This window comes from Doryrhamphus excisus, chromosome 10 (assembly GCF_030265055.1).
Source record: "Doryrhamphus excisus isolate RoL2022-K1 chromosome 10, RoL_Dexc_1.0, whole genome shotgun sequence".
Classification (NCBI taxonomy): Eukaryota; Metazoa; Chordata; class Actinopteri; order Syngnathiformes; family Syngnathidae; genus Doryrhamphus; species Doryrhamphus excisus.
The window spans coordinates 13,306,840-13,320,960 of record NC_080475.1 but is presented as its reverse complement, the minus strand read 5'-3'; the positions used below and the strand labels follow the sequence as shown (position 1 = coordinate 13,320,960).

The 14,121-nt window shown below is 41.4% G+C and overlaps 1 protein-coding gene across 3 annotated transcripts; it reads right to left on the bottom strand.

Annotated features, from left to right (window-relative positions):
* Positions 1-975: 975 nt before the first annotated feature.
* Positions 976-13,991, bottom strand: l3mbtl1 (L3MBTL histone methyl-lysine binding protein 1). 3 transcript variants are annotated; one of them, XM_058085166.1, is made up of 22 exons: positions 13,821-13,991; positions 12,441-12,630; positions 12,024-12,214; positions 11,442-11,553; positions 11,220-11,361; positions 10,924-11,062; positions 10,348-10,396; positions 9,473-9,561; positions 8,736-8,840; positions 7,798-7,933; positions 7,633-7,724; positions 7,394-7,545; positions 6,532-6,608; positions 5,841-5,926; positions 5,651-5,761; positions 5,442-5,583; positions 4,736-4,838; positions 4,437-4,625; positions 4,306-4,355; positions 3,233-3,390; positions 2,779-2,841; positions 976-2,373 (listed from the first exon to the last, which is right to left on the bottom strand). In XM_058085166.1, the coding sequence occupies exons 2-22, from the start codon at positions 12,601-12,603 to the stop codon at positions 2,239-2,241; spliced, it is 2,484 nt and encodes an 827-aa protein (XP_057941149.1). In that variant the 5' UTR covers positions 12,604-12,630; positions 13,821-13,991; the 3' UTR covers positions 976-2,238. The 3 variants fall into 3 exon arrangements, 2 of the variants coding, with proteins under 2 accessions (XP_057941149.1, XP_057941150.1); XM_058085167.1 differs by lacking the exon at positions 13,821-13,991 and adding an exon at positions 13,678-13,811; XR_009131886.1 differs by lacking the exons at positions 976-2,373; positions 2,779-2,841 and having other exon boundaries at positions 3,300-3,390; positions 4,431-4,625.
* Between the last annotated feature and the right edge of the window lie 130 nt (positions 13,992-14,121).

Here is a 14,121-nt window from a genome sequence, read left to right as displayed (position 1 = left end):
CTCCCAACTGGCTCGTGGTGGCCCATAACGGCGGCAAAAATTTATTTTGGCGGGAAGAAAATTTCAAAATGTTTTTAAAAACTTTCTTTTGGTTGCTCGATGCAAGTGGCGGGAAGTGTCCACCAAGTGGAACCAAATGTCGCAAACAATCCACCTACTGGAATCGACTGGAATGTAATGGCACGAGCCAAGTTGCCCCAATGATGCCAGTTTGCGCCAGTTCACACCAATGCAATTTGTTGTGGTGCCGAGTGTCGCCAATAAGGTGACTAGTGGCGTGCAGTGGCTCAAACTGCCTCCCAACTGGCTCGTGGTGGCCCGTAACGGTGGCAAAAATGTATTTTGGAGGGAAGAAAATTTCAAAATGTTTCAAAAATTTTTGTTTAAAATCTTTCTTTCGGTTGCTCGATGCAAGTGTCACAAACAATCCACCTACTGGAATCGACTGGAATGTAATGGCGTGAGCCAAGTTAATAATGCTAGGAGTCCACTGCGACGGTGCCAGTCGGTGCCAGTTCGCTCCAAATTAATGTTCGCTCGGCATGTTGCCATGTTGCAGTTATTCAGCGCCACAGCGAGCCACTACGCGTCAATCACAATCTGGTGCGAACTGGCACCAACTGGCATTGCAAAGGGAGCCACAACAAAGAGGCTGAAGAGCCACATGCGGCTCTGGAGCCGTGGGTTGCTGACCCCTGTCCTATACTATCAGTATCTCGCCTAAACCGTCTCTAGTCAGGTTTTTCTTGTACCTTTGTGTTATACTGTATAAACTGTATATATATACTGTTTCTATAAAGCACTCCAGGCTAATGTAAGCACCACCACGTCTATGTGTTGGTGACAATATCGTCAATAGGGGGACAGGCTGTATGCAAAGAAAGTTTATAGTCAATAGTGCAACTCACTGCGGTACATTTCAGTCCGTATGAGGGCGTACAAGCGTGTAAAGCCTAAAAAAAAAAAACAAAAGGAAAAAGTCAACTTTGCATGTTTATTGGAATGATTTAACATGATCTTTACATACACACACACACACACATACACACACACACATACACACACAGCCATAAGCCCTTAAGACATTCCAGTGAAGCTGCAACAATATCAGAAATCCAACATCATGCATAAACACGACACACGCTTGACTTGTAGTCGTCATGTCAAGTTGTTGATAGTCATTTAACACTCCTGGTTTGGGGGCTTCGCTTCACAGTTGTGCTCTCGTAATGTGCCATTGTATGCATCCACAAATGAAATTGGTCGCATAGAAAAATGAAGAGAATTGTGTTGGGCTGACGCGGGACAAACGAGAAGGCGAATAATAATTTAAAAAAATGCAAAAAATAAATAAATAAATCAAAAATATGGCGTTTTTCGTCAAGATTGGCCCATCGCATCTTTGATTGGGTGATTATTTATTATTACACCAGCAGTTTTTTATCAATTCAATACAAACAAAAATATGCACATTTTTAGACATTTTATACATTTTGAAATATAGTCTTGAACAATCACGTTGAACCAATTTCTCAATTGTTTCATTACCATTTTAATAATTTTAATAATTTTTTGCATGATGCTGCAGCTCTTGAATTAGTTTTCCATGTTTGCAAGGCCACAAAATAAAAATAATACAAATTATAGCGTTAAAAAAATATTATATGTTGTTTATATATAGTAACAATTATATTAAATCATTTTAAACAATCAGAATATTTAGTAAAATTAAATGTTTAAATTGTTAGAATAAATAGGTTCAATATTATTATTTTTTTCACAATTTAGTCGGCAATTATGAAATTATTTCACATTTTGTATTTAATTTTGGCACAAAAAAACCCTCAATTTTTTAAAATCCTCTTTTACAGTAACTTTTATAGTTATGAATTATTGCACAAACTCAGAAGCTTGAGAGAGCTCCTTCACTGGCCTGTCTAGTCTATTGCATTAAGTCTTTTTTCTTACTTTTCCCTCATCTTTTTTTTTTTTTGTACATCAAATCAGATCCAACTCGAGTTGATCTTTTCTTTAACTGTCACATGAAATTCACTTTAAGTCAACATTTGCTGATAATACTGAATTATGGTCACTTCCTGCAAGTGTATGTTATGTTGACAGGTGTTCCGATACACTTGTTCTTCCGCTCTACATTTTTTTTAATGGGGCACAGGACGCGAAGAACACAAACGAAAAATGAACCATTGGCACATGGATGACTCGCATCGCGAGCGAGGCTCATTTAAGAGCCTCATCTGTGCTCTTGAACATGAGAATAGCGTTGGAGATCTTGAGGGCGGGGCCTAGCTTGATGCTCATGATCTTCACGATGTCCGTTTGGGTCAGCAGCAGAAAGGCTTCGCCGTCAATCATCTGAGAAATGAAAGAAATACTAGAATAAAGATGTAAATGTAAGTCGTGTTTAGGCCAGCAGAGAAGGCTTTGCTAACACTAATGCCAAGTAGAGCAAAACATAACCATAGCAACATGAATAATATCACAAAATAGTTGTCCAATGTACATATTAAAGTTAAAATTATTATATTGTAATAATTGTTTGGATGCATATGAAACGTTAGGGCTCCCCCTACTGGTGTAAACTTGAATTGACTTTTAAGCCACAGAGGGGAAAAAAACATTGGTGATAAGCGGTGTCCCTGTTGGTTAATTAATAATATACTATAAAAAATAATATATAATATCATATAATAATACCACCTGCCAACTGGTTGTAATGACAAGTATGGCCACTAAAGGGCAACAAATAACGTGGATTACCTCTTCTTTAAAGAGACGAGCCTGATCCTCACAGCCAATTAGATTCTGCACAAAGGTGAAGACCTAGAGGGCAAAAAACAACAATGATATATGATTATGATAATAATAATAATAATAATAAAAATAATAATATTATATTGACAAAATAATACATATTATTATTATATATGATTATTATATGAGTATTATTATTATTATATTATATATAATATACTATATATATACATATAATATATATTATATGTATTATATATAAAAAATAATAATAGTGTAATACCAATACTACTACTACTAATACTATTACTATACTATACTATACTATTATTATTATATTGACAAAATAATAAATATAGTATAGAAATATATTAGATTATATATTATATAAATATAATAATAATCAAGTGTCAGAAGTCCAAAATAAAAGAGTGAATAACAAATGAGTTTCAAATGTCACCTCCTCCACGCTCCAAGCTGCCACCTGACTGGCTGGGATGCCCTGGACACCAGGAAGTAGTTTACAGTGTTGCTCCCAGCACAGAGACAAAGCACGGTCGGACGGAGCAGTCAGCGCCGACACAAACAACGACGGATAGACGCACTCGGATGACATGTCTGACAAGAAAGAACACACACATGCAACTTTTACTGGCCATCATCACTTGTCAGCCATCAGTCCGAAAACGTCCACTTTTCTGACCTATGAATGTTGTTAGAATGTTATAATACCAAAGTTTCAGACAATGAGGTTTGCACATTTGGAAGTGAGCCTTGAAAGAAGTTTGAGATGGCTCTGAAAGCTGGGTTTCAGAGAGTTCCTTATATGGGCATGCCCGGGTACAAGCTGTACAAGCTATTAGCTGTATAAGCTGAGTGGTCCAATCACAGTGGAGTGAACGTGCCCGGAGGCGGGCCATGGGTTGAATAAATTGAAACAAACCGTTTTGGAAATACAGCTGAAATAGGTGCAGATTCTGGAAGATCTAGAATGCTTTCTGTGCGGGTAATTGTGTGTAGCTGCTCTATAGGAGTCCACAACTCAATAGATTCATTCATTCATTCATTTTCTACCGCTTTTTCCTCAGAGGGGTCACGGGGGTGCTCGAGCCTATCCCAGCTGTCTTCGGGCGAGAGGCGGGGTACACCCTGGACTGGTCGCCAGCCAGCCAATCACAGGGCACATATAGACAAACAACCATTCACACTCACACTCACATTCATACCTATGGGCAATTTGGAGTCGCTAATTGACCTAGCATGTTTTTGGAATGTGGGAGGAAACCGGAGTACCCAGAGAAAAACGGGGAGAACATGCAAACTCCACACAGACATGGCCGAGGGTGGGATTGAACCCAGGTCTCCTAGCTGTGAGGTCTGCGCGCTAACCACTCAACCACTGTACAGCCCTAACTGGGGAAACAACAACAGAAATTATACACAATATTTTGCGTTTTCCTAGCAGTAGCAATTGAAAATGCCCCCCCTATTGTGTGAGTATGACATACCAGCTGAATAAAAGTATCAACTCACTCTGATAGTCTCTCTGCTGGTTCTTCCTATATTTGGGTGGACGGCCAATTCTGAAAAACAAAGATCTAGGTAAATATAAATAAATATAACAGCAACAACATTCACGCAAACACACACACACGCACCTTTACCTGCCACGGTAATGCGCCTTCTTGGTTCTCTGTCCGAAAAAGAGGCTCCTCTTGCTCTCGGAGTCGGACAACTCGGCCTTCAGTCTGCCTTGATTGCGCTCAGCCAGCGGGCAACCTGACACGCAGTGGTGGGCCGTGAAGCGACCCGTCACATGGCCTGAACCGTCACAGCCCGGAGTCGGGCACTTCCTGTTTTTTTTTTTTTTTTTTTTTAAAGAAGATGAATATTTTATTTAAAATGTGTTGCCTTCAGGGGTCAAAACGAGATGTTAAAATGAATGCAGAGAAAGCGGGTCGACCTGTTGTGGAAACTGTACTTGGTGGTTCTTGTGTGGCTGATGGGCTTACATGGAACAGATGGAGGGTAAGTGGACTGGGCCGGAATCGGGGGGTCCCTCGGACCTGAGTGCATTGACAAAATTCAGTAAAATAAACCCGAATGGCTGAAAACTGACCAGTAGAATGGATCCTGAAATCCATCCATCCTGGAATGGATTGTGTTGAACTTACTTCACAGAGTCAAGTGGTTAACTTATTTTTACACTTTGAATGTTAATGATACGTTGGAGATTGTTATATAGTACGCTGTGATAGCTAACAACTTCTTTCCATTCATTCATTCATTTTCTACCGCTTTTTCCTCACGAGGGTCGCGAGGGTGCTAGAGCCTATCCCAGCTGTCTTCGGGCGAGAGGCAGAGTACACCCTGGACTGGTCGCCAGCCAATCACAGGGCACATGTAGGCAAACAACCATTCACACTCACATTCATACCTATGGACAATTTGGAGTCGCCAATTAACCTAGCATGTTTTTGGAACGTGGGAGGAAACCGGAGTACCCGGAGAAAACCCACACATGCACGTGGAGAACATGCAAACTCCACACAGAGATGACCGAGGGTGGAATTGAACCCTGGTCTCCTAGCTGTGAGGTCTGCGCGCTAACCACTTGACCGCCGTGCCGCCCAACTTCTTTCCAATGAATAATAAAAGTGTGTAATTACTGTGTGGCTGATGTGTTTTGGTGTCTTGGGGGGGAGCTTTGAGTGGGTGACCGGTGGCCTCACACCAGCCGGCTGGGTGGATGTCAGGGTGATCCGAGTCCATCCACTCATCATAGACATGACTCCAGCCATCATAGTGGATCTAAGGGAGGAATACACATGGCTGGTTGCTAAAACAATACACACACACACACACACAAACACAATACTTTGATCCGGTGAGTCTCCACTTCCTCTACTGTTGCCACACGAATGAGACCAGGACTTCTCTTGTCCACAGCTTCCAGTTTCATGTGAGGCAGGAAGCTGTGGGCCGGACGCTGTATGTTGACAACAACAACACAAATAATAAATATTATTATTATTATTATTAACAACAACAACAACAACTGTTCTGACCATTTTAAAAGCCTCGGCTTCCACTGCCTTAGAACCAGTCTCATTCATGTAGCGGGACCAGGAGAACTCTCCCTGGTCAGGATAGTCTGGTGATAAAAAAAAAATCATAATTCCCATATTAGTAACATAAACCAGTGTCTTATATATGACAAAAAAGCAGTATAGAGATTGAGGGGGTATTATGCCAGCCAAACTTGCCTGTTCCTTGCAGCTTGGTAGCTGTGTTTTAAAGCAGATGTATCGCCATGGTAACTTGGGGTAAACTCATCTCATCTTTTATGTCAAGGCGTACTGAGCACAAAGCCGAGAAACGGATTTGCAGTAGCATTTAGTTTTATTTGGGGAATTTAAGTTTTGTTGACGTCTTGAGCACAAATCCTGGTTTGGTAGAGTCATTCATTCATTCATTCATTCATTTTCTACTGCTTATGCTCACGAGGGTTGCGGGGGCGGGGTACACACCCTGGACTGGTCGTCAGCCAATCACAGGGCACATATAGCCAAACAACCATTCACACTCACATTCATACCTATGGACAATTTGGAAAAAATCCACGCATGCACGGGGAGAACATGCAAACTCCACACAGAAATGGCCGAGGGTGGAATTGAACTCGGGTCTCCTAGCCTACGTGCTAACCACTCGAGTCACTTTCACATAATACCCCCAAAAAAGAGAAATAGATGTTACCTTGAGGTGGTGTTAGGGGCAGGTTTCTCTCCTGGCACCAACCAATGGGGTGAATGTATGGACTGGTGGCATCACACCTACACATTTAATAACAAAGAAATCACCTTATTTTTATATTTGTATGCCAACATAGTTCATTCATTCTTTTTATACTGCTTATCCTCACGAGGGTCGCGGGGGTGCTGGAGCCTATCCCAGCTGTCTTCGGGCGAGAGGCGGGGTACACCCTGGACTGGTGGCCAGCCAATCACAGGGCACATATAGACAAACAACCATTCACACTCACATTCATACCTATGGACAATTTGGAGTCGCCAATTAACCTAGCATGTTTTTGGAATGTGGGAGGAAACCGGAGTACCCGGAGAAAACCCACGCATGCATGGGGAGAACATGCAAATTTTAATAATTTTAATAATTTTTTTGCATGATGCTGCAGCTCTTGAATTACTTTTCCATGCTTGCAAGGCCACAAAATAAAAATAATAAAAATGATAGCGTTAAAAAAATATTATATGTTGTTTATATATAGTTTAACAATTATATGAAATCATTTAAAAAGATTAGAATGTTTAGTTAAATCAAATGTTTAAATTGTTAATTTGTTAAATAGAATAATAAATAGGTTCAATATTATTGTTTTTTTCACAATTTAGTCAGCAATTACGAAATTATTTCACATTTTGTATATAATTTTGGCACAAAAAAAACTAAATTTTTTAAATCCTCTTTTACAGTAACTTTTATAGTTATGAATTATTGCACAAACTCAGAAGCTTGAGAGAGCTCCTTCACTGGCCTGTCTAGTCGATTGCATTAAGTCTTTTTTCAAAATTGAAAATTAATCAAAATTAAGCCTGACCAGTAGTCGTATGTGTCATCCCAGTTATCAAAGTGGACCAGGAAGCGGGCGTCCACTGCATCAGTGATCGTCGCCACGCAGATAAGGGAGGGGTTCATGCGGTCGACGGCCTCCAGTTTCATGCCTATATCGAAGCCACACTTTACGTCGACCTATCAGAACAAGACACAATTTCTTAATCCCAATACTTGTGTCCATCAGTTGACCTCAGAGGGTAAATAAAAAGCTGTAAGGATTACCCTTCCAGGACTGGCAAAGACCTCTTTGGGAGCCACTTGTGCTTTAGTCATTCTAAGGTAGTTTGTCCATGTAAACTCTTCTTCTTTACAACCTGCAGTGATGTGAAGCAGAAATGACATATTTAGCATTATATTAAATTATAACGGTGCATTGTGCCCTCTGACCTTTGGGAGTGTTCAGTTTGTGCCCTGTGCTCTCACACCAGCCTGAAGGGTGTACATCGGGCGAGTTGGCATTCACCCAGAAGTCGTGGCAGTCAGAGTAGCCGTCAAAATGGAGGCGCAGACGGTAGCCGCACACCTGCAGGCGGCTATAGATTAGCGCTAACATCTTTACCTTTCTGTATTGTTCACACCTGCTTTCCACCCAAATTGTTTTGTTCTATTAGCTGTGAAATAATGCTAAGGACTCACTGTGCGCAGCCAATTTGGTAGACTGGGCTGCGCCAAAACGGCGCACCATGGGAAGTGTCCACATTGCCACAGTGACAATTTTGTGACAAAACAGCACGCCAAATGTGTTCTGAAAAATCGCCAGCTCTGACTTGGTCTTTTCTTGGTGCAGGCGAAGCGCACCCTGCGTAGTGGTAAATTGACTGGCAGGCGCACAGTGAATTTCAGTTAATTGTCCCATAACATCTGATGCCAGACCAAACCCGTCATGCATAATGCTCTACGAAAATAGATCCCCAAGAGTCTTAAGTGATGTTTACAATGTAATATTAAGTAAAGTAGATCCACCCAAGAGTCTTAAGTGATGTTTACAATGTACTATTAAGTAAAGTAGATCCAAGTAGTTTTAATGCCAGCACTGGAGAGAAAGGTCAGCCCACCAGCCAAGGTCTAGAGAGGTCGAAGCAGTCTCTAAAGTGAAACGGAGTTCCTCTTCCTTGTAAGCCTTAACTGTTAACTATTTGTATTGTATTGGTCTCGTCCGGTTTCAACAAGTCATTGGCAAGGAGGTTGGACGTCTCAGCCAGGAGACAGAAGTGTGACTCATGGTGCCTTTGTTCCAAGTGAAAGGTCTTATGTGTTGTCTCTCTGCTGCACATAGTGTACATCCAGAACAGAGTATTCCGTTCCTGACAGTCTCCATATCTTACCTCGGCCACGGTAAGAACAAAGTACATGGACGGATGCTGAGGGTCAATTCCTTCCAACTTCATCCCCTGCTTGAAGCCATTCTTCACCGTGGGTGCCCTCTGGGTCTGCGTAACGAACAATGGTCGATCTTACTGAATGTGCTACTCGTCTTTTTTTCAAGGTGACTAGTTGCTAGGCAGAATTCAAACAGCCCAATCAAACCCTCCAACAATGCACAACGATGAGTGAATTCAAGAAACAATACAAGCAGTTGATGTTTGCTAAATACAAGGATGAAGACTCTTGAACCAGTCATGATGTGCTATATATATCACTATATTGACACTTACTATGGTACACATTATGTCATTGGATGGTCATATCACCTCCTACTTCGGTACGTGACAAAAAATTCAATAAAAGTAAAATAAAGTAAAAAAACAAACAAACAAAAAAACAAATTATATTAGGAAAGCAGGAAGTGAGCAAATGTAACAGTTACTGATTGTAAAAGTACCAGATGGAGGGGTAGGATTTAATAAGCTTTGCTTCTTCCTACTCCTTTTGGACATGTGGAACTGTGAACTGATTATGTGATGCATTCAATTGTAATCTGATGCATGTTCAAATGAAATTAAACCATTACCATTACAAAACTGCCACTACGGCAATATAAACATAACTACAGCTGATTAATTCATTTTCTATCTAAATAAAATCATGCTCTATTTGAGACTATATGAAAATAAAAATGTACCTCTTGGAACAGCATGTCTGGAGCAGCGATTGATTTTGTTTCCTCCAGATATTGTGTCCATGTCCACTGCTCCGGCTTCATGTCTCCACCTTCAAGCCAAAGTGGTCCAATTACGACATGCTCATCACAGCAGTTTTTTTTTTTGTGAGTGTGATGTCAGATCAAGACAGATGTCTAAATATGGTCGTCTGCTCGGTGCTCCGTGCAGTCAGCCTCAAACGTTGACGACCAGCTCTCGGCCCTGCTTGATTCTGCACATTTGTTTTTATTCATGCAATATAATAGAACACATGTCATATTGAAGAACAGACCAGATAATCTAGCTTGGTGTGGCATGGTATGGTTTACTTCTTATTTTGGTAAGATTATTTAAAGGAGTAAATATTATCATGACTTGTTTATTGAATTCAATTGTTACACTCACAAATTATTTAAATAACACAAACTGATAAACAGAGCTGCATGGCGGGCAAGTGGTTAGCGCACACAGGCAAATTCATGGCAGATGTTTGTGACCGGAGCTGCACGGTGACTGAGTGGTTAGCGCACAGGCCTCACAGGTAGGAGACCCGAGTTCAATCCCACCCTCGGCCATCACTGTGTGCAATTTGCATGTTCTCCGATTTCCTCCCACATTCCAAAAACATGCTAGGTTAATTGGCGACTCCAAATTGTCCATAGGTATGAATGTGAGTGTGAATGGTTGTTTGTCTATATGTGCCCTCTGATTGGCTGGCCCGCCTCTCGCTCAAAGACAGCTGGGATAGTATCCAGCACCCCCCGTGACCCCCGTGAGGATAAGCGGTAGAAAATGAATGAATGAAACTAATAAACAAAATACCCTACTGTTGTGAACATACAAATAGAAACCTTACCTCCTCTGGTGTGTCTGCCATCTGTCTTGGAATCTTCCATTTTGTCATCCTAAAAAAAAAAAAAAAAAGACCAGTTTGTAATGACATTTTCAAGCCAGGACTACTTTAATTTTGTACTAATGAAGATAGATAATAGATAATAGAGTAGTCAGTAGTCAGCCATGATTGTCTAATTAACTGGCAACACAAGTGAGTACCAGGCTTGCCTAAAATCATGTGTGGTGGTGGTAGCGTGCACGAGTGCTGCCAGCACTGGAAAGTTGAGGTTCATGGAGGGGAAACATGAATTCCAGTATATATGTGGCATTGTCAAGCAGCGACTGGACCACACGGTAGTTTAATATGTCTAATATGTCTAATATGTTTAACATGTCTAACATGTCTAATATGTCTAATATGTCTAATATGTTTATCATGTCTAACATGTCTAATATGTCTAATATGATACGGAGCCCTAACTCACATCCAATATGACAAGTGTCTGCTGAAGAAGCTGAGGGTGAAGATGATGGAGTGGCAACTCTAAACACTATTGATTTGTGATATCTGTCTATATGAGGGACATTGAATTCCTACCGTGCCCTCCATGTCGGAGTCTTCATCAGAGGGACTGAGATACTCCTTCTTCTTCCTCTTCCTCATGGGCTTCATCTGCTCAACGTTTAAGGAGGAGACCCTGCCTCCCGCCGGCACCTTCTCCACTCCGATGCTCCTCCTGGGGGACCACTTTAAGACGTCAAGTCAAGTATATTTCTGTAGCGCCAATTCGCAACAGATGTTATGTCAAGGCACTTAACACGAGTAAACCCACATAAGCAAGGCGAGAAAAAACTCCTGTTAAAGTAGTGACTGACTGACATGAATGGACATACTTGTCCACCATGGGCTCTCTGCGGAGCTCCTCTGGGTAGATCTTCTGAGTTCCAGGATCACGATTCTGTGGAACCTCAGATTTGACCTGAAGTAAACTCTCTGGTTCCACACCTCTCACCGAGACCAATGGAGTTGTCACATCTGAAAATAATAATAACACAACAAGACAAATTGAATTAACTGGAACTAACAAAGTGACAACATTTTGTAATGACTCTTACCAGGCTTTCCCAATGTGTCTGCACCTGAGGTCCCTGCTGGGGCATCGTTGGTGGAGCTGGGGGTCGATGGAGTGATCAGCGTGCTCAGTGCTCCAACGTCACTCACACAAAACTACACACACATACAGTACATATATGAAACCATGTATTGAAAAGTATGACACTTAATAATAATAAATGTTTGTAACTTACAAATAATAGTCTCATTCATTCATTTATTCATTTTCTACCACTTCACGAGGGTCGCGGAGGGTGCTGGAGCCTATCCCAGCTGTCTTCAGGCGAGAGGCGGAGTACACCCTGGACTGGTCGCCAGCCAATCACAGAGCACATATAAACAAACAACCATTCACACTCACATTCATACCTATGGACAATTTGGAGTCACCAATTAACCTAGCATGTTTTTGGAATGTGGGAGGAAACCGGAGAACCCGGAGAAAACCGACGCATGCACGGGGAGAACATGCAAACTCCACACAGAGATGGCCGAGGGTGGAATTGAACTCGGGTCTCCTAGCTGTGAGGTCTGCACGCTAACCACTCGACCCCCCCAAAATCAGTAAGCTGCATGACAATCACCTTGAGGTTGCTCCCAGGCAAGATGGCCATTCCTTCCTTCCATTCCAGTACATGGACGATGCTACAAGCCCCTCCCACCTGTGCTGTCAAAGTGGGCGGAGCGGCCTCACCAGCCCTGCCTCCTTTACTCGGGTCTCCTATTGCCACGGTCGGTGTCGCCAGGTCCACTTTTTGATGGCCTGGAAGAGGAGCTGTAATAAAAAAACATATAGCATAAATTTGATGGAGATTGAGGGCTGCTGCAGCAAAGTGGAGACTATGGAGTATAATAGTGCGACTAATGTGTTTGGTTTTTGTGGCGTTTTGAGCACTGACAATGATTTAGCAAGTATGCAAAATAGGACCCGATACTTCTGCCAATGGAAACATGTTGATAACAAATCCTTCAGATGTGTTTTACATGAATAAATGCATCACCTGGTAGGAGTAGAGCCGCAGTGGTGGGTGGCTGAGTCCGAGCCTTTTTGACCATGGTCTCCGTCCCACAGAGGAGAATGGCTTCAGCGGGCAAAGAGGGTGGAACCGTTGGGGCACTGTCGGGCTCCGGGGGCTGAACTTTCACGTTGACGTTGGCGCTCATTGCAGCGATGGTGGTGATGGCCCTGTGCTTTAATTTTGGAGTGGTACAACACAACACAAGAAGCAAGAAAATTAATTAATCATAATCAAAATTAAAATTAATCCAGTGTTGTTATACTGCCTGGAAAAGCTTTTTACAGATGGCTATTCAGTTTAAACGGCACAGACACAAAATGGGTGGAGAAGTCATCCTACTAATATTCCACCTTTGGAGTTAGCATCACAAACAAGCTTATTAATGACAATGTAGCTAGTCTCCACCTTTGGAGGAGTTAGCATCACAAACAAGCTTATTAATGACAATGTAGCTAGTCTTAATAAAGTTAAAGTGGTCGTTTTGATGCAATGACTGTATGTTTAGAAGACAGCTCTATATATTATGTCAGTTTAACATATGTTTATATAAAACGTAACTATGAACACAGGCGGTATTAGCTTGAATAGCAGCAACCACAACCAGGAAGTACGGTGGCCTTTGAAGGTCAAACCGCATTTGGTCAAAGTATTTGAATAATTTGATATTATAATGAAGTTATGAATATACTATTCATGTGGTTGTAAGCAAGCTGTACAAATTGATACATTAATTAGGTCATTAAACATGCAAGCTCCTCACAATCAATGTCAGTCCCCCCCGTGGTGATATTCATCTTTACATACGAGGTCACTATTTATAAATGCTCTTTCACACCATAATAACTTTAGTAAATTTTAAAAACCGTAAAGGTGACGCATGAATATATGAAAACTGACAAATCCACAAAACTATAACAGACATTAAATATAAAATGGCGGAGGATATGACGACCTTAAGGCTCAAAACTAGTATGAGAAATCATTAAAGGAGTAAAAAGGGAGAGAAAAGAACGCCCATTACGGTTACATTTTGATGGAAAATATACACTATTGTCCCTATCTCGTTATAACTGGGTGTAAAAACAGGCGTAAAGCGTTTATTGTAAACTAATTAAACCAATTAGGACAATTTTAAAAAGGGAGCAATTCTCATGAATTCAAGCTATATAAAAAAAATTCAGTGGGTGATGGTGACCATGATAAAGCCTTAACGACTCACCACCGCCTCAAGAAAAAAACACAATGAATGTTTTAAAATGGTTTAAAGCTGCTGCGCCTTGCGGGATTTTAAAAAAGTGAGTAAATATTCAGTTAGGTCGCGTACCGCCGATTATTTTTGTTAAGTGGAAATTTTGGTCTTACCAAGCTCTGCTTTCCTGCGTCCGCCCGGGCTCTAAGTGCGCATGCGCCGACACAGCAACAGCAGTCTACAACAGCGATGAGGTCTAACAGAACCGCACCGCTTTGTGACGGTCCAAACTGGATCCATCAGTGCTCTCCCCACACATTCACAGAAACATGTATTTTTTTAAAGTAAATAGCCTCCAGTGTCTTATTTTTTTATACATGAAAGCGCGTTATGTAATTAGCAGGATGTAGGTCATAGTGATGCAGCAATGATAGCGTCATAGACAAGCCAAGACTTTTAAGACCTTTAATTGAA

Coding starts and splice junctions, on each gene's coding strand:
- l3mbtl1 (XM_058085166.1), bottom strand. CDS start 12,603: ATGAGCGCCAACGTCAACGTGAAAGTTCAGCCCCCGGAGCCCGACAGT. Junction 7,546..7,632: donor TCTTTGCCAGTCCTGGAAGG/GTAATCCTTACA, acceptor TTGTTCTGATAG/GTCGACGTAAAGTGTGGCTT. Junction 5,762..5,840: donor AAGCCGAGGCTTTTAAAATG/GTCAGAACAGTT, acceptor GTCAACATACAG/CGTCCGGCCCACAGCTTCCT.